This window comes from Argentina anserina, chromosome 5 (assembly GCF_933775445.1).
Source record: "Argentina anserina chromosome 5, drPotAnse1.1, whole genome shotgun sequence".
NCBI classification, from domain to species: domain Eukaryota; kingdom Viridiplantae; phylum Streptophyta; class Magnoliopsida; order Rosales; family Rosaceae; genus Argentina; species Argentina anserina.
In genome coordinates, this window is record NC_065876.1 from 10,803,280 (window position 1) to 10,825,959 (window position 22,680).

The 22,680-nt window shown below is 37.4% G+C and overlaps 3 protein-coding genes across 4 annotated transcripts; 1 reads left to right on the forward strand and 2 right to left on the reverse strand.

Moving 5' to 3' along the window:
* Positions 1-268: 268 nt before the first annotated feature.
* Positions 269-3,048, forward strand: LOC126793671 (phosphatidylglycerophosphate phosphatase PTPMT1-like). The gene is made up of 6 exons (XM_050520266.1): positions 269-884; positions 1,194-1,316; positions 1,413-1,506; positions 1,785-1,867; positions 1,940-2,029; positions 2,442-3,048. Exons 1-6 carry the CDS (start codon positions 678-680, stop codon positions 2,829-2,831), a joined length of 987 nt encoding a protein of 328 aa, XP_050376223.1. The 5' UTR covers positions 269-677; the 3' UTR covers positions 2,832-3,048.
* Positions 3,049-3,336: 288 nt separating this feature from the next.
* Positions 3,337-8,020, reverse strand: LOC126793676 (uncharacterized). The gene is made up of 12 exons (XM_050520271.1): positions 7,826-8,020; positions 6,727-6,811; positions 6,285-6,336; positions 6,183-6,203; positions 6,041-6,094; positions 5,693-5,743; positions 5,299-5,361; positions 4,690-4,755; positions 4,542-4,580; positions 4,066-4,188; positions 3,858-3,950; positions 3,337-3,694 (listed from the first exon to the last, which is right to left on the reverse strand). Exons 1-12 carry the CDS (start codon positions 7,920-7,922, stop codon positions 3,509-3,511), a joined length of 930 nt encoding a protein of 309 aa, XP_050376228.1. The 5' UTR covers positions 7,923-8,020; the 3' UTR covers positions 3,337-3,508.
* A 10,570-nt stretch (positions 8,021-18,590) lies between these two features.
* Positions 18,591-22,171, reverse strand: LOC126793636 (cullin-1-like). 2 transcript variants are annotated; one of them, XM_050520216.1, is made up of 3 exons: positions 22,006-22,171; positions 21,259-21,302; positions 18,591-21,047 (listed from the first exon to the last, which is right to left on the reverse strand). In XM_050520216.1, exons 2-3 carry the CDS (start codon positions 21,272-21,274, stop codon positions 18,805-18,807), a joined length of 2,259 nt encoding a protein of 752 aa, XP_050376173.1. In that variant the 5' UTR covers positions 21,275-21,302; positions 22,006-22,171; the 3' UTR covers positions 18,591-18,804. The 2 variants fall into 2 exon arrangements, with proteins under 2 accessions (XP_050376173.1, XP_050376172.1); XM_050520215.1 differs by having other exon boundaries at positions 18,591-21,053.
* Positions 22,172-22,680: the final 509 nt, after the last annotated feature.

A 22,680-nucleotide genomic window follows, 5' to 3' on the forward strand; every position in this document is an offset into this window, starting at 1 on the left:
ATTTTTCTAATTTCACAAAATTTAATTGTAATATCTTATTATCCAAAATCCCATACATGTCGGCAAAACCCCACCATTACCTCCAAAACTCCACAAAATATCAGGAGAAAAATAATTTCCAAAATGCTTCCATATAATCCACGTGTCAATCCCTCGCCATCTCCGAAGGTTTCGGTTTATGTCACCCGCTCGTGATTCTACCCCCCCCCCTCCCTCTCTCCTCTTTCGGTTTTCTCTTATTTCATAGATAGAAGCGAAGAGAGTTTGTTAGAGCAAAAAAAGGTGGACTAGAATCTCGTGCTATCCTCTCATCCTAAGCAATCTCAATTCTCTAGGGTTAGGTTTCCCCCTGAACTTCCAGTCCCTCTTTGATTCCCTCGCTTTTCTCGATCTCATCGCCGCCGTCCGATCGACCCTGTTTTCGCGAAATATGGTCGCGATTCCCCTCAGGGTTCAGAATTTCTCTCTCTTCAACTCGAGTCTGCTCCCGATCCTTCATCTCTCCCGCTCTTGTAGACGCTACAGGCTCTCTCTCTCTTGATTCTGTGATTTTCTGGAACGATCTAGGGTTTCTGTTTGATGCTGGATATTGTGTAAATAGTGTGGAAAATTAGGGGCGTTTTGGAGATTTACGGTGCGATTAGGAGTGATCTGGTTAGGGTTTGACTTGAGAGGCTATGTATATTGAGGAGTTGAAAGGAGGCGAAGGTGGAGAAGGAGTGGAGTTAGGGCATGGGAGTGATCGGAGCGGCGTCGTAGGTTCGGATGTCAAGAGGGTGTTGATCGGCGCCGGGGCTCGGGCGCTGTTTTATCCGACTTTGCTTTACAATGTCATTCGGAATAAGCTTCAGGCTGAGTTTCGCTGGTGGGATAAGGTCGATGAGGTACTATCTGGTCTTTCGAGTAGTTTTCGTGTATGGTTTGAGTTGAATTATGGTCTTGATTTGATTGGTTATGTATGCATTTTATGGTTTATTGTGAAATTCGTTTTCTTATGTCAATTGGATATGTGATTGAAGATTGAATGAGCGAAATTATAATGTATGTGATCGAGTGATTTATGCGACTGTTGAGGCGGTTATACTGGTGTTGTGTTGTTTTAGACTTGCAGCATGTGTTTAGTTCAGTTTATATCGCTCGTGAACCGTTGACCTATGTAGATAAATCCATGATTTTAACAGTTCTGTTTTCAGTTTGTATTGTTAGGTGCAGTTCCGTTCCCTACTGATGTGCCTCGCTTAAAGGAGGTCGGAGTTCGTGGAGTTATCACACTTAATGAGCCATACGAGACTTTGGTTCCAACGTCTCTTTATCAGGTTTGTGATTCATTTGTTTCACATACCTTCCTTACAGTATGCTTGCTGGTATATTATTATTAGGTGTATCTAACGTTCTTATTAATTTTTTTGCAGTCCAATGGCATTAGGCATATGGTGATTCCTACAAGAGACTACTGCTTTGCACCATCGCCGAATGATATTTGTCGAGCTGTAAACTTCATTAGTGGTAAGCGTTCTTGCAACTTGGGTGTGAGTGTATCTAATAATCTGTTTTGCAATGGTGGAGGCATATGATGGAGTAGCTTGTTGTGATTTAAATTTGAGGGGCTTACAAATTATTTGATGGGCTTCATAGCAGTACTATGTTTTATTTTGTGAAAGGGCTTAGGAGTTCTGATACTTCTGCCTATATTTGCTTTGTTATTTTAATCTATATGAGGACATCTGTGGACTATAATCTGATGGTATATTTCTTTTTTGTTTTGTTTTGTTTTTGTTTTGAAGAAAATGCATCAAATGGGACAACTACATATGTTCACTGTAAAGCTGGAAGGGGCCGCAGCACGACCATTGTTATCTGCTACTTGGTTAGTGTGATTCAGAAATAGTAAAAAAATTACTTAAGATTGCCAGCTTTCTGATCTTTCCTTCTTTTATAGGTCCATCACAGGCAGATGACCCCTGATTCTGCCTATGAATATTTGAAGTCAATTCGGCCACGTGTGCTTTTGGCGTCTGCTCAGTGGCAGGTAGCTTACATGATTACTGCTCTTATTGTCTGGGTGTGTTTTGCCTGTTGGTTTTCAGAACATGGATCTATACATTTACCTTTTGCCTCTGCTGTAATGGTCATCTTCTTTCCAATTATTTAATTTTCATTTATACATTTTTTGTGTTAATAGTTGTTTTTGGGTGATCATAATAATATGGAAACAACTGTTGAGTGCAATTTCTGGGTGTGAATCACGCTAGTGTTTGTATATAGAGTTGAAATTTTTGTTCTATATCGCTAGTAAACCTGCGAGTATCTCGAATTACTGCTCTATACTGGAGACATCACGTTGTCGGTCAGGTTGATAGAAGTGTACTGAAATGGATTTACATTGATGTCTGAAATGATTTATCGTACTTCCTGACACTTCTTTAATTGTTGTTATGCAGGCTGTTCAGGAATACTACTATTTCTTGGTGAAAAAAGCTGTGGTTTACAGCAATTTGACAAATCTGATACTGAATCCCCCATGTTCAGCTCCCTCACATGATCTGCTTGCATTTGACGAGGGCTCTGTAGTTGTGGTGACCGAATCAGATCTTGAAGGATATGATGCTACTATTGAGGCAGGTGCTGTGGGAAATCAGATATGGGCCGACTTAAGTGTGGTCTATCGGGTTCGAGTAGCTGGTCAGGCAGCTCTCACAAGGATTTCATGCCTGTGGCTCCGCTGCCATGCTCAAAAGAAGATTTCAGCAGAGAAGTTGGGCAGGGAAAGTAGCTGCTCGATTACAGCTGATCATCTGGGAGGCATTAGTGTGGACATACAAGTTTACTGAGGAAAACCTCACTAAATTGTAAATACAAGAAATATGTTTGCCAAGTGTTTTATATTTTCCTTGTACAGAAAATATGGGAAATAACGTTATGTTAAGCTCTGCAATAAACTCGCTTTTTCTCCGTCCTGTAAATTGAGTTAGTAATCGAATGAAAGAGAGTTGAGCTTAAACCTTGTTTGTATCTTTTAGTTTGCAATGCAAGATTTTAATCCACAGGATCCTATTATTTTCACAGTTCTGTGCTCCTTACCCCCTTGGCATTACTTTAGAAAGACCCGAGACACAAGTACGAACATGTCACCAGAATTTCCAAGGAAAGTCTGAAACACTTGTACAAACACAAACCATAGATGAAAGAACAAGTTTAGATCATATGTATGATATGCGTTTTGGTCATTCTACTTTCTTGATCAGCATATCAGAGATGCCATGGTTTCTAGTGACAACAATGACTGGTTTTGGCACTGTTGATTAGTATCAAGTTTGAATCAAAACTAGATTGCACTTCTGTACGATGCAGCCCCATCGACCGCTATAATTTTGTTTTATAGTTCCTTTCAGCAATTAGTTTCAGTTGATTTCGTATACAAAACAAATCTACTGAACAAGTTCAGCTTATCTGCTTTCTCATCAACTGAGAATCACACGATTTCCTCATTGCTTTCCACAACTCCATGCTAAAGCCCATAAACCTTGCTGTATCCATTCTTTGGCCTGGTTGAACTTACCAAGTAAGGCACTACGTGATTCTTCATATCACTTTTTGAGATTCCAAGATGACCTCCTGAAACACTAATGTATTTGACCCTTCCAGATTCATCCAATGTTCGCAAACCAATCCAGTCTTCAGTGTACAGATCAGTCTGCATGAGAATAGAAATTCAGATCAAAGTGATAAAACAAATACATCTGTGGCTACTTATAAAGGTATTGTATTGTAATAGGATAGTTAATTTCTAAATACGAGGTCAATTTCACAGGAAGAAAATTTGTGACTAACTTCAACGGCATCGATTGTATAATTACCTTCTGTGGACCTACAATTGAGTTGAAGGCATCATCGTGGTAATATCCAAACCACGAGGTTTCTCTAGGTACCAAAACATTGTCATGCTCAAACTGTGGACAATACAAAGATGATACGATATTCTTTAGCTAAAGTAAATGATTCTATAAATGTAACAAGCGATTTAAGTATTCAACTAACGTTATATACATTTTTTTTCCAACATACCATAATAAGGACCAGGTTTTGTAAGCTACTAAATCTTTCCTTGTAAGTAGAGTTTCTCTCATCAGGGAGTTCATTGTTGAGTTTTGGAAGAAACCTACACCTCCCTAAATAATCAGTCATAGCCTGGAAACACACATTGGTGAGTCAGATGCTTAGGTTAGCCATCATCATAACAAAACTGAGATAATTACATGAATTGTAAGAGAATATGAATGCGTATGTAACTAGCTTTATATGACAATTGGAAACTTGAGTTATGTGAGCACTGCTTCAACGAGTGAGCAGAAACAACTTTGTTTCAAGTTAATTATAAGTCCATTTAAAAAGGGAAAGAGACAAATAAGCAGGATGTACAATAATTCGGTAAGCTTATGATTGCAAGGTTACTTCTATGTATTAATTCTGTAAGAATATTGCTGTAAAAAGCCTTAAATGTCTCTAATTCTCCACAAAAAAAAAAAAGGTTACCTACTTACATTTGGCAATTTAATATAACCACTGGGAGCCAAGTGTTCCTGGACATTTAAATCAAGATTAAAAAAGGCCAGGCTTCACCAAAAACATACTGAAGAAATTGTAAATTGACATCAGCTGAGGATGAAAGAATTAGCAGAGGATGCATACTTGGATATAGTCACTATATATCTCCCCTTTGATTAGCTTGTTTGCAATAATGCAAATTATGCCAGACTGCAAAGTCACAAAACGAGTTCAAGTAAGCTGGTAAAATGACATATCAAAAGAAGCCAAAGATGTCATGCTTTCCGCAGAAATGTTATCTGTTTTTAACTTTTTATTATATGTCTGATTTGAGGAATGAGCATTACATATGAAGTGGAATTACTTCAAATAGACATCACCTGAAAGGTCGGCACCTTCAGTATGATTAGTGGAAATATATGTTGGAGGTGCCATTCTTGAAGTGGACAATTATACAAGTTTATAAAATATTATGTTAAGTTAAGCAATCATGGCACTTCAGACAGCCCTGATTCACATCAGAAGCAGAAATCCCATATTTCTCCAAAAAAAAAAAAAACAATTCACAACCCCCATGTAACACACCTCCAAGCTTGTCCCAGATGAGAAACTATCAAGCTCACATACCATAAACACACCCTAAATCAGTCCAATTATAGTTCATAGGTACTCTAAAAACCAGAAGATATCCAGTAAATCAGATGCGATAGTTTATATAGTGAGTTGAGAGCCATAACGTAGTGCAAAACTTACACCGCAGAGAGGCACAGAAGCAATACCCGCATGAGGCCCTCCTAAAGAGACAAAGTTCTTAACCTGCATCAAATAGATATAGTACAATTTTCATGTTGCAAATGGTAAAGTTTGAACGTGGAATCTTGACAATGAGAGAAAAAACTATGACAATCAATCATTGACTCTGAAGTTTTTTTTTTCATGAATAAATCCTATTCACAATAACAAAACTACATACTGAATGAATATCCTGACTAATTTGTGAACACCATTTCACGTGCTTTATCCAGATGAGTTTGAAAGAATGTAGCACAATGTATAAGGTAACTAAGGTTCAGCCACAACTATAATACCAATTTATGTAGTTAGTTGAACGAAATGAGAAGTTGGAATGTTGGTTGATAAGTCTTACCGGAGGTCCATTGTCGCAAAATTCTACAACACCTCTGCCTATTAAATTTCCCTGCCAAATTTAAAAAGAAGGTATGAGTAACTATTTACTTTTTGAAAATCTTACACTTTATACAAGCTGCCCGATTTGATAAGATCCATTCACTGGACCAAGATCAAGGCAGCACTTTATTTACAACACATGAGCCTCCCAGTTCGGTTTAATGAGAGAGAGGCCACATTGTATGTTGGATATATTCTTGAGGTTTAACTTTTAACTGCAATCATATTGTGAATTAATCAAAGTGTAGAGAATTAGAACATGCTGTATCAAAATAATAGTTACCAGAAAGCTGATGATAACAATTACCTGGGAGAGACCAACAATATTGTAACCTTCTCTGAGTTCATCCATTTCTTTAACCTATGGTTACAGTAGATCAACGTTAAAAGTGATGAAACATTTCAAAGCCCTGGCCAACTATGTATGTGTAAGTGATAGAGGTTAGTACCTTCTCACACACAATTCTGGTCTGCAAACATTTGGGGAAATGTTTAATTAGAAGACATGAATAATATCATTTCAAAGATGAAAAATGTTGTTTGCAGTTTACCTGTTCCTCAAGAGGCACAAACCAAGAATCCCATGTTCCAGCCCCAACTTCTCTGTAAGAAGGTAGTAAAAATAAGCAGCATCATTACAAGTACAATAACTAAACTGACAAGTCAAGGATGCCCAGAAAAGAACTGAGAGACAAAAATACATCTGGCCCAAAGTACCTAAAAAGAGACTTTAATAACCACGTTTAAGTATAATTTCATTTTGTTCTATAAAAGATAAGTGCCAAAATTGGTATTATAAATTCATTTGTTCTGGCAACCATATAGATTAAACTGTGTAATAGGCATAACTAGATCAAAATTATAAAAAGCAAAGTGCGGCATAAACAGATAGAAATTCTCTTGCAGTGCACAAATTAGAACAATCAGGAGATATATATATATATATATATATATATATATATATATATATATATGACGAAAGAATGTACTTACATGCAATATCCTTTCACACCGGAAAAGTCCCTCAGTCGCTCTGTAAATTGTTTAACTCCTCTATTGGCACACTGATCTCCAATACCTATCCACGATGAAGCACCAGAAGGAGTAAAGAAAACAGAAATGTTATGTAACTTCCAAGTTAAACTAGTATTATGATAAAAATAACTCCTATTACAAGAACATAAACTATCCCAAACAGGATGCGAGAGGGAGAGACTTGGAATGCATTCAAGTTATACATTATACCCTACAATTTTTAAATGGCTATGCAGATTAAGGAATCTTGGTGCAAAATTATCCCGGTGAATGAAAACAGTTGGCTGCAGTCAAAGGTTGCATGTTGAGGAAAGCACAGCAGATGACAAAAGCCATGCTGCTGCTGGTTTTCCTCTCCTTGGCCGTTAAAAGTTCATAATTCAGCACAATGTCAGCTTTTCAACTGAATTTTCTCCTGATATAACTTCACAGTAATTATATAAATTCAATGTTCATGACAAAATCAAACTTCAACCTAAAACACAGTAAAGACGTAAACTTCAACCAGATCTCAAGTGTTTCTCCATAGTAGAAGCACATAGGATACAACTTGGGGTAAGGTTCTGTACTCTATCAGGGGAATAGGTAAACTGAGACCAAAGTTACTAAGCGTGATCATCTTCATAATACCGGTTTGACTAATCAGTTCATTTATTAAAATTTTTGCACAACAGACAAGAATTCGAGTTTGGAGAAAAAAGAAAAAAACTGGAGACCAATTTTTGATAATTAAATCAACACGTTACATATGTATAGACATACTGACAAGTGACAATCAGACGTTGGTGTCTATATGAACTCCTTCAATACCACATCAAACTAATAAAACCCAAGTTCCCATTAGTTCTTAAGAATCTCTAAATCACACCAATGCCCACAAGAAGCAGCATTACTGCAATACAGAACATTGATCAACAGTAGTCAAATTATACAGAAAACATAACAATATAAAGAGCCCAGATTAGATAAGCAAAACCCAGATACAAAAACAGATTCATTTGCATAAAGATTGAATCTTTCAGCTGATAAACTGCAAACAATAGAGTCCAGAAATCACCATGAAGTACTATGAAGGGTACTGAAACTGAACAAGGGATGAACACTAAGGCCAAGATGAAGACGAAGCCAATGGAAGAGAGTGAATCAACCTTCATGATCGTATTGGGTACTAAGTGTAATCTATCTCTGAAAAAATCTTGATATTTCTCTACACCAATCACTGTGTGTAAGAATTAAAAGAATTGATCTTTGATTAGAATAAGGGACAGTTGGCGGTGTGGGATTGGTGGATGAAGCAGAAAATACGGAGGTACGTATGGGCGGAGCGGAGTGCTCAGAATTTATTGAGGTAAAATGATCAGGTTTGCTCGTGTAAGTAACCGGAGGAATTTTAATTGCTCAACTATAAACTGATAAAAGCCACCAATGAGGAAATGGGCTGTGTCAGGTTGTTTGGGATATTGTCTACTTGGTTTTATTGGTGCCGGATACACAGAGGATTGTATATCGGCCGTCGAAAGAGAGAAAACGGCTTGGATAATGCCACGTCATCTATAATTATTGCCGTCGTTTTAGGGATATGGTTGATCGGAAAGTGATATAGTCCGTTGCTTGGTGAGAATACCGATCCACTAATCGATGTTACCGCTAATGTAACATTGATGTTGAGTGCTTTGGAACAAAATGTGAAATACACGTTTTTTTTTAAGGAAAATGAATAATTTTATTAGGCATCAAGTTAATATCGACAAACTATTGCTAGGTCAAACATGAGCAAGTTCAACACAACGTATAAAACAAGCTCATTATTTCTAACAACTTCAAAGAAAAAACAAACCAAAGTTCGAATCAAAACAAATTTAAAAAACTCAAAACCGAAACAAAGCAATAACCTACACATCGAAGCTAGGACTCAACACAAAGATCTCCAGGCTTGCGACAAGGTGTACCTTTAAGATCCAAGTGTCAAGTGAAACCCTAACTCCAAAGTGTAGGCATCTGGTTTTTTTAGGAGCAATAGGTTACTCCGTGCCATTGGCACCAGTGTCCTCCTTCGGGGCTGGAATAAGAACCTCCACCCCAACATCCTTAGTAGAGAACAAAACTAAACGAAGAGCTAGAGAAGAAAACAAGTTAGCTCAGCTGATGCCCTGAAAACTGACCCAAGCTTAAGTGAGGCCCACAAGCCCACAAGCCCAAAACCCATCTCTCCTCTCACTTCTCCCTTCAGATTGACTTGCCAAGGGCCGTTGTCTCGGCTGAATGACACAGCTGCCACCGTTGTCAAGTTCCGGTGGTCGAACTCGACCCTCCACCATTGGGTTCTAAACCCAACCTACTTTTAACCTTAGGACCAACTCAAATCAAATCCGGGTAACACCAACACACTAAAATATAAAGATTGCCATTGTCGTCGATGTTAGATCTTCCCTCACAGGACGTTGTCCCACCATACTCAGGAACTTTTGCCAATGCCCAAAGAAAGTCGCCTTCACTAAACGAAAACAGTACCACTCCACTGCCCCACAATCTTGAGCTTCACCCCTCCAAAGGATGAGCGTTGCCGGAATAGTCGAGTTCGGCCAAAGGATCCTTCACCGGTGCTAATCTCAGAGACTGCAAACATCACTCCTCCCGAGGATGAGTGTCGTTGCTTCATAACCCACAAACACCGCCTCACCAGAGGTGAAGCACCGCCACGTCGCAAAACTCTAGAATGGTTTCGTATTATTTTTTTTCTCAGGTGAAATATAGTTGTGTTGATAAATTATCGTGACGCTTTAATATTGTTAATTTTGTGTATAATAGGTTATTTTTATTTTTCAATAAAAGCTTATTTAAGTCAATTTATAACCTAGGATTACTCACACGTACGTTTTGGATAACAAAACTTGTTTGCCTTTGTTAATAATAGTATAGATATGCTAGGTCCTTTGGTTATAAATAACTCAATAATATGACTGAATTACAAGCTTTAAGTACTTATACACATAAAACAAACTAAATTCTTACCAACTAAAATCCCATATAAACTGGATATGTATTTCTAAAGTAGCAGCTTAAATATGGAAACAAGAACTAGCTGCAAAAGTTAGCAGAAAACCAGTTGACACTAAAACAAGGATGTTGCTTGCAGAGCACGCAACAAATCCTAACTGCTCCGCAACCTTCTTAAACCCTTGCACTCTCTCAATACTCCCTCTCAAGCTGGATCGAGGGAACATCTGGATCCAAGCTTGAAAGAAGACGATCAAACTGTATAGATGCAAGAATCTTGGTAAAGATGTCTGCAAGTTGATCCCATGATCTGGTGTACAATGTTTCGATGACTTTGGCCTGCACTTGATTTCAGATGAAATGGCAATCGACTTCTATATGTTTGGTGCATTCATGGAATACATGATTAGTGCATTGCAACTCGATTATCACAATACAACATCATATGAGATGAATGATGAATTCCCAAATCATGTAACAAGGCTTTCAACCAGATTAACTCACAAGCAATAGAGGCCATGGCTCTATATTCTGCCTATGCACTGCTTCTTGCTACATCCAGACTGCTTTTTACTCTTTCAAGTAACAAGATTGCCACCAAAAAAAGTGTAGTACCATGTAGTGGACTTTCTATCCAATGAATTTCCTGCCCAATCAGAATTAGAATACCCAACAATTTGAAAATGATCATTCTTCTGCATTGCAATGCCTCTACTGAGTGAACCTTTGAGATAGCTCAAGATGTGTTTGACAATGCCAAGATGATATGAGTTAGGAGAATGCATGAATTGACTTACTAAACTCACGACATAAGTTAAATCAGGACTGGTGATTGTAAGATAAATCAGTTTGCCAATAAGCCGCTGGTATGTACTTACATTCTGAAGAGCAATAGCTTGGGTGTCGAAATCAATTTTGCTTCCTAGTGGAGTTTTTGCAGGCTTGCAGTTTGTCATTTCTACTTCTTCTAATAGGTTAACAACATATTTGTGCTGATTTAAGAACAAACCTTTTGATGAATGATCCATTTCAATGCTTAAGAAATACTTTAATTTGTCAAGATCTTTAATGGCAAAGGAATCATGTAGAGCCTTCTTAAGTGACATAATCTCATCAGAATTGTTACATGTAACAATGAGATCATCAACATACACCAACACAACCAATTTTCCAGCCTTGCAATTTCTTACAAACAAAGAGAAGTCAGAGTGACTTCTCTGAAATCTAGAAGAGAGAAGCACTGAGCTAAGTTTTGAATACCAAGCTCTAAGCGACTGCTTCAATCCATATAGAGCTTTGTGAAGTTTTCAAATCATCCCAGCTTCATGCTCTCGAGGGTGGCCTAGAGGAATTTTCATGTAAACGTCTTCTTCTAACTCACCATGCAAAAAAAAAAAATCTTGACATCCATCTGTGACAAAGACCAACCACAATTCACAGCAACAGACAAAAGAACACGAAGAGTGTTCATTTTGGCAACTGGAGCAAAAGTCTCCTTGTAGTCAACACCAAAGGTTTGAGTAAACCCTCTAGCAACCGGTCGAGCTTTATGTCTCTCAAGAGATCCATCAGAGTTATATTTGAGCTTATAAATCCATCTTGCTCCCACAAGTTTTTAATCACGAGAGAGAGGTACAGTGCTCCATGTCTGATTATCATCAAGAGCTTGTAATTCTTCATTCATAGCATTTTTGCCACTGTGGCATTTTAATTGCATCAAAGAAACTCATTGGTTCATGGTCTACAAGGATTTTGTTGAGAAATGCACAGTGAACTGGAAGACTTTTTGTGAGCCCAAGATTTAGTGGATACCTAGTGGAGTAGGTAACATAATCTTGCAGCTTCACAAGAGGATTTCTATCTCGAGAAGGATTTCTCCTAGGCAAACTAGGAGAAGTAGGTGGATTTTCTGGATTCATGACTTTCTTCATCAACATCTACTGTCAGTTCACCATTTGTAGGATGAATATCTTATACTGTATTTTCTGAGGTTGGACACTACTCAACATCTTCTTAGTTTCAGTTGACGTTGAAGAGGGAAATAAATCACTGAGAAACTCTCCCTTAAGTTGTTCACCATTTCCATAGTAAAAAGGATGATTTTCATGAAAAATAACATCTCTAGATACTATAATTTTCCTAGTTGTAGGATTGTAGCATTTATACCCTTTATATGTAGATGAATATCTAAGAAACATGCATTTAGTTGATCTTGGATCCAATTTATCTCTTTTATCTGCCTGAACATACACATAATATATGCAACAAAAAATTCTGAGATGACTAATATCAATCTTCCTGCCTTTAAGAGCATCTCCAACCAATTAACTATTTGGTTTTGACAAATTCAAAATTTGATATATGACATGGCAAGTATAACATGTTCATATTTTGGCTAATCTCATCTCCAATGGAAATATCTAATTTGAATGTTGAAATAATAATTTACCAAGTTTGAATATTATTTTACTAATTGTATCAGTTTTGTTTTTTTAAACGATTGTATCAGTTTCTTCTGGTCTCCAAGTTTTTGCAGATAAGAAAAGGCAAACCGTGATCTTCTCAAACTCAGTTAATTTAAGATAATTAGATAAAATGATAAATGAAAACAATAGATAGAAATTGAGACAAGATTACATACAGATTGATTAACCAGTAGATTCCCCCCTAAAATCAAACTTTAGTAGATTTACCAGAGGAAGAAATAATCACAATCCACTAGTTCTAGTCTTAAATCAAAATATTCCACACAAACTCGTCTCGTAACCACGTATAAACCCAGAAAATAAGCCACCTGAATCTAAATTTTGAAACCAATTGACAAGCCTATTTATATCAGACCCAGAAGATGCAAATTCTTCTTATCCCCAATTAACAACATCGATCTCACATAATAATCTTTATACGTAAATAGAAAAGTAGAAAACCCAATATGAATTCAAACCAAACAAGAAAACCCATCTCATTGATCTTTGGGACTGACCCTATAATTTTCCAATCTCCATGCACCCTGATAATTTTGGCATGTTGCATCTAAGGATTAATCCATTACCTCAGATGAGATCTAAGTTCTAGAAAAGAAGAGATATGAGTTGAAGAGGTTGTGTGTGTATTCTGGGTTTCAAAAGAGAGATGTTGAACACTAGAAAAGAGAGAGAGAGAGAGAGAGAGAGAGAGAATAAATATTTTTGATAGTTTGGCTCGGATTAGTCAAATTTGACTAATCCTTCTCCTTAGTCATTTCCACATGTAACAAACAAACCGGTTGGAAGGTGGAATACTGAGTCAATTGTTAACGTTATGATGACGTGTCAACGAATAGCTACTCGAATGGAGATGCTCTAACTTCAAATGGTGATTTAAAATCAAGAACACTGCTAGGCAACCTATTGATTATATATGCTGCTGTTTAAATTTCTTGCGACCAAAATCTCTTAGGAACTTGATTTTACAAGAGTAAAGCTCTAGCCTTTTCCAATAAATCCCTATTCTTTCTTTATGTGATTCCATTTTGTTGTGGTGTGCCAACACAACTAATTTGATGCACAATACCTTGCTCACTTAGATAATTAGTCATGGTATTAGAAGTGTACTCAGTGCCATTATCAGATCTTAAAATTGAAATTTTGGAAGAAAAATGATTTTTGACCAGATTAAGAAAATCTTGAAAGCACTTAAACACTTCACTTTTGTATTTTAGCAGATACACAATGGTGGAACGAGAGAAGTCATCAATAAAAGTTACATAAAAACGATAACCATCAAAGGAATTCATTGAAGCAGGTCTTCCATATATCTAAATGAACAAGCTCAAGGGGCATGGTTGCTCTTGAGTGTGAAAGTGAAAAAGGAATCCTAGCCTGTTTGGACATATGACATATTTCACACTCACTAGCAACCTTACAAAAATGAGGAAAAAGTCATGATAAAACTGGAAATGAGGGATGATCAAGTCGATTATGCCACAATAGCTACTGAGATGCTAACTTGGAGTTCATTAAAAAACATGTTGACAAATGTGGAGTGATGAAGATGAAATAAATGCCATTTAGGAAGAATCCCTGACCAATCTCTATTTTTGTGGCACAATCTTGGAAAATAATATTATGAGGTGAGAAAATGGCTAAACAATCTAGTAGGTGAGTGCATTTTCCAACTGAAATTACTTTAAAAGGAAATGAGGGAACAAACAAGGGAGATGACTCAATGGTATTTGAATTTTTTTTTCCTTTTCCACATATTTGCATAGGATGTCCATTTGCAATTGACACATGAGAAAGCTTTGTAAGTTTTTTAAAATCACTGAGATTTGAGGAATTATTGGTTATGTGTTCTGAAGCACTTGAATCCACTATCCAAATATCACCATTTCTACTAACATCTAAAGCAGTAGAAAGAGCAGTAATGATACATGGGATATCTTTTTTTGGAGCAAGATCTGAGTTTTCCAGAAAACCAACAAATTTCCCAAGCATAGCAGTTGTATTATCACTACCTCTCACACCTTATTGTCTGCTTTGAATAAACTCAGCAAAATCATTGATGAGTGAAATTGGATTTGAGGTATAGTTACCCATCTGCTCAGAGACACTACTCAAATTTTCCTTTGGAGTTGACTTGTGTGCAAAAGCTTTTTGTCCTTTCTGATCTTCATGTCACTGAGGCTTCAGTTCTGGATGAGAATCCAATAGGTTTCCTTTTGGTGGCCAATGCCAGCTCCTCCCGATTGACACACAGTGTGTGCACTTCAGATCAAGTCTCTTCTCTTTGTACACTCTATTATTTGTTGTAGACTTCCTTGCAACAAATGCTCTTGCATCATTGCTTGTAGACCCAACTTCAACATTTATGACTTTTCTGCGTGTTTCTTCTCTGTGAACAGTAGTAGTCACTGTGTTAAGACTTGAAAATTCAGAACTCATCATGAGGTAGTTCCTCAAGTCTTCATAGTCAGATCCCATACTAGTTAGGAGTTGAAAAACTTTGTCTTCATCAGCTCTTTTTTCTTAAAACAACTCCATTAGTAGTGAAAGGGCTAAGATGATCGATATCATTCTATTTTGATTTCATAATACTAAGATGCTGAATAAAAGAATTTGTACCTTGTTGAAGTTGAAACACTCATGCATCATTGTTGACGCTTCCATATAAATCCTTTAATACTTCCCACATGTCATATACAGACTCATGGTAGTTGAAAACTTCTGCAATGCTTGGCTTTATAGAATTAAGAATCCAAGCTCGAACTTGTTGATCCTTGCTCATTTCTTTCTCAAAGTTTTCAGAACCAACAACTAGAGTCTTTTTTTCTTTGATGCAACTTAACCTGGATCTTCCTCCGATTGCAAGTACCAAGTTCCTCGACCAGTTCAAGAAATTGAACTGATTAAGTCTGGTGGCAACAATGCTCTGATTAGAACCTCCATCAACATATTTAATTCTCACTGATAAAGCATCAGTGACAACTATTTCAGAATTACCAGGAGCCATGATTAGCTAAAATATAAAATGGTAGTAATTGGCAAGTGTAGAAGCAGGTCCTATGAGGATCACTGCTCTGATAACATGAAGAAAATGATACTGAGAAAAATAACTCAAATGTATTGATATGATGATGATAATATGACTGATTTACAAGATTTAAGTACTTATATACACAGAAAACAAACTAACCTACTCTTACCAACTAAAATCCCACATTAAATGGATATCTGTTTCTAAAGTAGCAGCCTAAATAAGGAAACAAGAACTAGCTGCAAAAGCTAGTAGAAAACCAGTTGACAGAAAACAAGGATGTTGCGTGCAGAGCACACAACAAATCCTAACTGCTCCGCAGCCTTCTCAGACCCTTGCACTTTCTCAATAGTTATGCTAGGCCAAAGATGTTTTTTGATTCCTTGGTATTTTCTAATAAAGAAACCTAATTGATCACAATCAGTTAGAGTTCTTCACAACGATGAGTTCAATCATATTAGCATGGTACGTCTGCATCAGTTGCATCACGGTCGTCTTCCTCCTCGTATTCTTGTACCAATATATTTTTGGCCCCTCTATCCTTTAATCCTGACTTCTGGGTCAACTCAGCCTTCATTTCCTCACTCACACCACCATCTCCGACAAACTCACATTCACTTGGAACATGACCCTTCCTCGTCATATATAAGTCCGACCACAAGCTCGTTGTACATTGCCATGTCGTCTAGGCCGGTGTGGCTCTACTACAAGACCATTACACAATTTTTGACAGACTCATCCTCGCAACGACGCTTATTCCTCCTTTTTTTTGAGCCAGACCTGACTTCAAGCTTGTCACTTTGTAGAGGGTTAGCTTAAGTGGGGGATGACGTTGTGAAGAGCATGAACCGAGCTGCAAGGAGGGTTTCGACTGTGGTTTGGGCTTAAGGTGGTTGCTGAGTATGGGCATTGGACTAAGGCATGTCAAGGTCCGTACGTAGTTAAAGGTGTGATATATGATTCTGTCATAGGTCACTGTCAATGGCAATATGGCATGCAACTGATGCAAGAGACATGGTTCTTCCAATTGTATAGCTTATGGTGTTGTACGTGGTAGTGTACAATGCCAGATCCAGCAAAATTGGTCAGTAGGAAAAAAAAATGTTCATTTGATAATTGTAGAGAAAATTTGTTGATTTATCTCCTTCTACGTTCCCAAGAGAAGCTCTCCTGACCCCCTCCCCCATAAACTCACTTCCACCTCCATAGTAGTCTCAGACCGCACCTCCAACTCTCACCTCCATCCTTGTTCCTTCACTCATATGTCCCAAAACTTCAATTTGTTTTTTGCAACATGTACCAATACCAACTTCACTCACTCATATGTACCAATCAGACTTAGAACTCCTAATGCTCATCAACACAAACGAACTCAAATGACTGATGAACAACCCATGTGGGAATGGGAGGCCGAAGCAAGAGTACTAAATAACCCATATGGGAGGCCCCCAAGTTCAAAATTAAACCCAAATTTCTGAATTAAACATTTTGAAGGTATGGAGATTACCCAGATTAGTGCCCATCTTGTAATACCCATGAAATCTGACTTCCGATTGAGATAGCATATGAACACAAAGATCAAGAAAACTGAAGTGTTTGACAAAAAACCCTACAGAAGACTAAGAAGGAACAAAATTGAGAAAGGGAAAGAGAACGACGCCATATACGAGAATGAGAAAATTTCCACCAAAAATAAAGTAAGAGGGATCACGGCCATCCATGAAGAATGAACGGTCTAGATTAACTTATGAGACAATATTAGGAGAAGATTCAAGTCCCTCTGCAAGTCGTCTTCTTCCTCTCACATTCGCCGGATTCTGCCATTTTTATATTGATTTTCTTCAAAAAACTCTATTCCAAGTCCAGTGTCAAAAACCCAGGCTCACCCATGAATGATTCCGCCCTTGAATACAAGAACACACTCATAGAATTCAATGTAGGTCATAGAATATAATTTAGGAATGTAATTGAGGTAGTTAGTATGATACAAACCTATTATGTATGTGGTATTATTCAATTAGTACATAGGATTGTAGGTAGTACAATTGTATTCTCTATGTATAGCCTTTATCAGATGATTCATTTGTAATCTAGTTATATTTGACTATTACAACAATCCTTTTAGCATTGTATCAAAAAAAAAAACAATCCTTTTAGCAGTTTCTTCCAGCGCAGTGGCCATTTATAATGACATTTACAACTATCTGACATACAATTATCAATTTTTTTTTGTTTACTCAGAAGAAACGCACTCGTGCTTTTTATAAGAAATAAAACTAGATCGACCCTTTTTCCCGATATTTTCTTAATTCAAATTTTCAAGCACCATATAGCTCTCACGGCATTATTTAATCACTGCCGATGTCCCTTGTTCAGTCAAAATATGAGTATTTATCATATCCTATCCCATTACCATTTGGAAAAGGGAATTTATTGGCGTAATAATTAATGTTGTTAATGTTGTTCACTATTAAGATGGTTCGTGTGTTGTTAAGCTTCCATCTGCTTCAAAATGAAGCAATGTCCTGCAATGTAGGGACACTAACTCATGGAAAAATCAAAATGACAAAGCGATAATGCATTGGTCTTTTTAAGCACGATGTTACACAGTTACAGCAATGCATTGTGATCTATAGACCACTGTAATCAAAATTCGGAGCAACCACCGCACAACTTTTTACATGGGAAGTTTTCATTTCAGATTCACCAGATAGCAGTTCTCAGATATTCTAAAAAGTTTTAACTTGGGTAAGATGTAGCTTGCTCTATTGCTCTGTTTGGCTAGTAAACAATAAATAGACAATTCCCGAATTACATTTGGTCATATAGCTGCAGAACATGTTGTCTTGGTTCAGTATGAATGTAGGATGCAAGATCCATAACGTGAAGTTGGATAGTTAGCTTAGTTGACCGCGTGCCCTGTTTCTCTAGCTGGTTTACGTTTTACTGATGTAGTTTATTTATGAGCTTCTATCTATAGATTGGAACACCAGTAAGCTAATGGTTTCTAGATTCGAATTCATGGAATGTTTGTCTCCATAACATGACGAATACGTAAACCTAGATTTGCATGTCCTAGTGTATCTGGAGCTGTTTTTCTCCATTATTTGCTTCAGTTTCAGCTGATAACAGAAATACCCAACATCAAAAATTACATGAAGAATATCGTGAATCGTCATACAAACACATCACGCCTCAAACAGCAAATCAAGGTGCAATCAGAGAGCACATACATATAACTGATATAAGGGTGCATCTTCTAGAGTATGTCATGACATGCAGATTCAAATCAAAGAACAGAGCAAAAAAAGAATAACAGACTCATCATTTCATGTAAATATCCTTGGGTTAATCTTACAAAACTGGCTGTAATAGGTGGCAGTAAAAAAGGTACACTCTCCCTGTGAAGTCATAATTTCTAATATACATACTTTACAGCAATTCTAACATTCAAAGAAACTATAATTACATATATTCCTGAACTTCCACTCTATTCAAAGTTATACGAGGAATCCAGCGCTTGAATTATGCAAGATACCTGATCATCTTAAGGTTTTCCTTGTCCCTCTCCAGGTAGTCGCGGGTTATGAGATCCTCAATCCGCTTCTTAATTGCTCGGATGTCAGGCTTGAACATATGTTGCAACTGCTCGACGCACTCCACAACTAATTCATGATGACGCAAAGCTTTACGGCTCTTCATTATCCGCACAACTGCAGCATCAATAGCATATCGCTTATCTTTGTCAACATCTTCGATCACCTCCTTCGTTTCATCTACTGGTGGGAGAGGAATCTTTATTCTTCTCATTTTGTGTGTGAACTTAGAGTTGAACCCAAAGGTGTCATCCGGCAAGATAGTGTTTGTATTTGGCTCCTTAACAAGGATCTTGTACTTGGCACATGACAAAGAATGAAGAATTCTAACCAAGTCGTCATGTTTAAGGTTCAACTGAGTGGATATTTCTGAATAGCTCCATCTATCCGCATTATTGAACAACAGAAGGAGAGCAGCCTGGTAGGTGGATACAACCAATTCAATCACTTTCGTCTCAAACCTTCCAGTGATGTTGCAAGTGCCCAATGAGTAAATCCAAGTGAGTCTTCTGTTTTTCGTTTTGGTTTCATAGAATCCCTTAAAAACTTCGACACACTTCACAAGTTCTACAGGAAGGTTAAGATCAAATGACTTATAACTTGGCCAGAAGCCAGTTGTAAGAACAGTGACTGTCAAATCCATCCCAGGATTCACATTTGGATTACTGTGAAGATATTCCTCAAAGCCAGTCCGATTCTCCCGAGCCAATGTCAAATCAGTGACCATCCCCTCCATTTTTGAAGTAAACTGTCCACCACATTGCTGCTTAAGCTTTGCTAAAGTACTCTTTTCAAGGTCTTCATTCGAACTCTGATTAAAAATTAGACGACGAGCAAGTTTTTTCCTGTAGAATTCTACAAAAAGGTTTTTATCACTGATATAATGCAGCAGCTTAACAACCTTCTCAAGAGTTTCTTCTATAGCATCATCACTTGAATTCTCACGGCCACCTGTTTTGAGGATATTATCACATAGCGCAACAAGTAATTCCGCAAAAGAACTCCCTGCAACAGTTTTGTTGCAAATTTCCTCAAAAGCTTCTTTGATAGCCCTGCGAAGGGAAGAGTGGTTCACAAAGCAATCACTGACGTATGCCACATACTTACCATGCAGCTTGGCTATTTCTTTGACAAGAACTTGTTCCTGCATTCCTGATCCATTTGAAGAGTGGTCATTTGAAACAGTTTCTGTTTGTTGGACCAAGGTTAAACCTTCAGTGATAACATGCTCTCTAAACAACTTAGCAATTGGTTCCAAGCCTCGTGGAATCTTATTATACAGTCTATAAAGCCTTGAAAGATCATCCACCTGATCATCTCTAAGCAAAGCATGAAATCCAGAGAGGTCCTTTTCAAGCAGTGGACCTGAATAAACCACCAACAACTCGAATTGCATTTTCTCCACCAGCTTCTGCTCACTACTCGAATGCAGGTAATGAGATACTCTATCTCTCTCCCTTCTCAAGCATTCCTCTGCCTTACAAATGTAATCTGGACACGAATCCTTTAGAATCCAACTTGATGCTTTTCGAGAATAGTACTCAGATGTATCTTTCAACATGTGAGCTTCAAAGTCTTCCTCATAAACATGAGTTTGTCCCATTCCCATTTCAACAAATATATTTACCACATTCTTCAATAGTGCCACGTCAATCTGCTCCCCTTCACGCTCTTTATTGATAATAGCAATAACGGAAACTCTCACATTAGCTTTCACAGCCCGATAAACCAAATCACGGAAGCGGGTAAGTCCAACTTCCCTTAGCTTTGGAAGTGATCTTCGACAGACGAAGAAACGGTCGAGATAATTAAAGAAGAATGATAGCCACTTCACCATAACTTTATGAGTCTCCCATCTTTTCACAAACTCCAGCAGAAGAAACTCATCATGCTTGTTTCTAAGAGAAGGCAAAACGGCTGAAGTGATGTATTCATCCAATACCTCCCGGTACTTGTCATAAAGTTGCCAAGAATAATCATATGGGGGCTTTTGAGTACACATGTTATAGATAGTTGTGTAAAGCATCATATTTTCTTCTGATGTAAACTGAGAGTCGGACAATCCTTCCAGAATTCTCTTTAGCTTTGTAAACCCCTTCTGCATATAGTCCCATCCTTGATCCCACTCGATAACTTCGAGTTCGGTTTTTGTGGTCACAAATATTCCAAATCCTGCAACTAGAATGATAGCACATAAGAGAAATGTAACAAGTTCACAAGCGAATATGCTTTCGTAAAAACAAACTGTTAGCATGAGTGGTCAAATTCTACAATATATTCTTTTATGAGTGGTAAATCATATGAAAGAAGGTTCTACACAATATCTCCTTGTTGTTAATGGAATTCATACACTCAACAGAAGATGATATTACTAAAGCATTACCTGACTCCCTCGCCATGGTTTGAGAAATCTTCTGTCTTCAAACTCTGTACATAAAAATCCTAATCAGAGCACAAACCTTTAATAAACTACATACCAGGACGTGTCTATATTATCAAAATGTGTTAATAACTTAATATTCACATCTACCTAGTATTTCAAGACACGCGTGTGTGTGTGTGTGTGTGTGTGTGTGTGTTAAACATACAACAGCAACCCCATCAATGAAATGGACAGAATAGGCTCCAGAGCAGTGACCGGACTCACCAAGAAATATCTGTCTATGAAAGTTTCTATGCATAGAGACTATACCTTTAATGGGCAGCCACTTCATCATATACTGATAACACATATGAAAGTTTTGCCCGTAAACTAATCACATGCATATGAAATCCCAATTCCTCAATACATTTCCAACTTTTTTATCATACTCACTGAAATATTATAACAACATAACAAGCATAAAACTCATACACATAACTACAGCTACATAACAAGCATATAACTTTAGTTGATCAACACTAAAGTTACAGTCCTGGAAGTTTTTCCCAACTTCTATCAATTTCATAAGAAAAACAACACGTAATCACGTATAGCAGTCTAGACCCAAACTTAACACCAAAATCCCAGTTCTTCATCCTCATGAAACTCTCCTCAATTTTATACACAAAACAATTGGGTATCTGATTCATTTCAATACTCAACTCACAAATCAATGGAAACTGGTACAGATGAAAGTAAAGGTCTCACCTTTTACAACTGCTTTGGTGAAGAAGAAGAAGAAGAAGCATCATCCCTTCTGTTGTGTATTATGGGTGTGATTAATTGTGACCCAGATTGATCCCAAATGAGACATATAGGAAGAACGAGCTCTCTTAATCAGAAGCAATATAACCCAATTCAGAAATGGTGCCCAATACCCTAATTCAATCCCTCTTTCCTGGTTCTTCAGTTTTTTTTTTGTATTATATACACTGTTTCTTTCTTTTTTGGTTATACCAAATGTACCCCTCTCAAGTCTCATGTAACAAAGAAAACAACTTTACCTCCTTAGTTTTCAACGCTTAAGTTCTTACTTGCAAATATCACCCAGGTGGGTCACTCTGGGTTTTTTTTACTGTGGAAATCCGCAAGGCTTTGTGGTTTTCTTACTTCTTTTAAAACATGTAAAGGTGAATTCTTTCTCTTTCTCTGTTGGAAATGTCATTGAAGGGTCCTTGTTTTGTTGGTTTGTATTGGATTGGAAAGGTAATCTACCCAGGTCCAGTGTGTGTGTCGTTTTTGTTTGTTAGCTGTCGTTTGATCTGTTCTTGAGTCGTACAGGAGGATTGTTTCTGGGTTTAATGCTTGGATTTTGGTATTTGGTTGATTTAACTCAGTTGTCATTTTTTTAATAACCCATGTTTGATTTTATAAGGAAAGGAA

Coding starts and splice junctions, on each gene's coding strand:
- LOC126793671 (XM_050520266.1), top strand. CDS start 678: ATGTATATTGAGGAGTTGAAAGGAGGCGAAGGTGGAGAAGGAGTGGAG. Junction 1,507..1,784: donor AGCTGTAAACTTCATTAGTG/GTAAGCGTTCTT, acceptor TTTGTTTTGAAG/AAAATGCATCAAATGGGACA. Junction 2,030..2,441: donor TGGCGTCTGCTCAGTGGCAG/GTAGCTTACATG, acceptor GTTGTTATGCAG/GCTGTTCAGGAATACTACTA.
- LOC126793676 (XM_050520271.1), bottom strand. CDS start 7,922: ATGAAGGTTGATTCACTCTCTTCCATTGGCTTCGTCTTCATCTTGGCC. Junction 6,095..6,182: donor CCAGAATTGTGTGTGAGAAG/GTACTAACCTCT, acceptor CTGTAACCATAG/GTTAAAGAAATGGATGAACT. Junction 3,951..4,065: donor AAAACCTGGTCCTTATTATG/GTATGTTGGAAA, acceptor TATTGTCCACAG/TTTGAGCATGACAATGTTTT.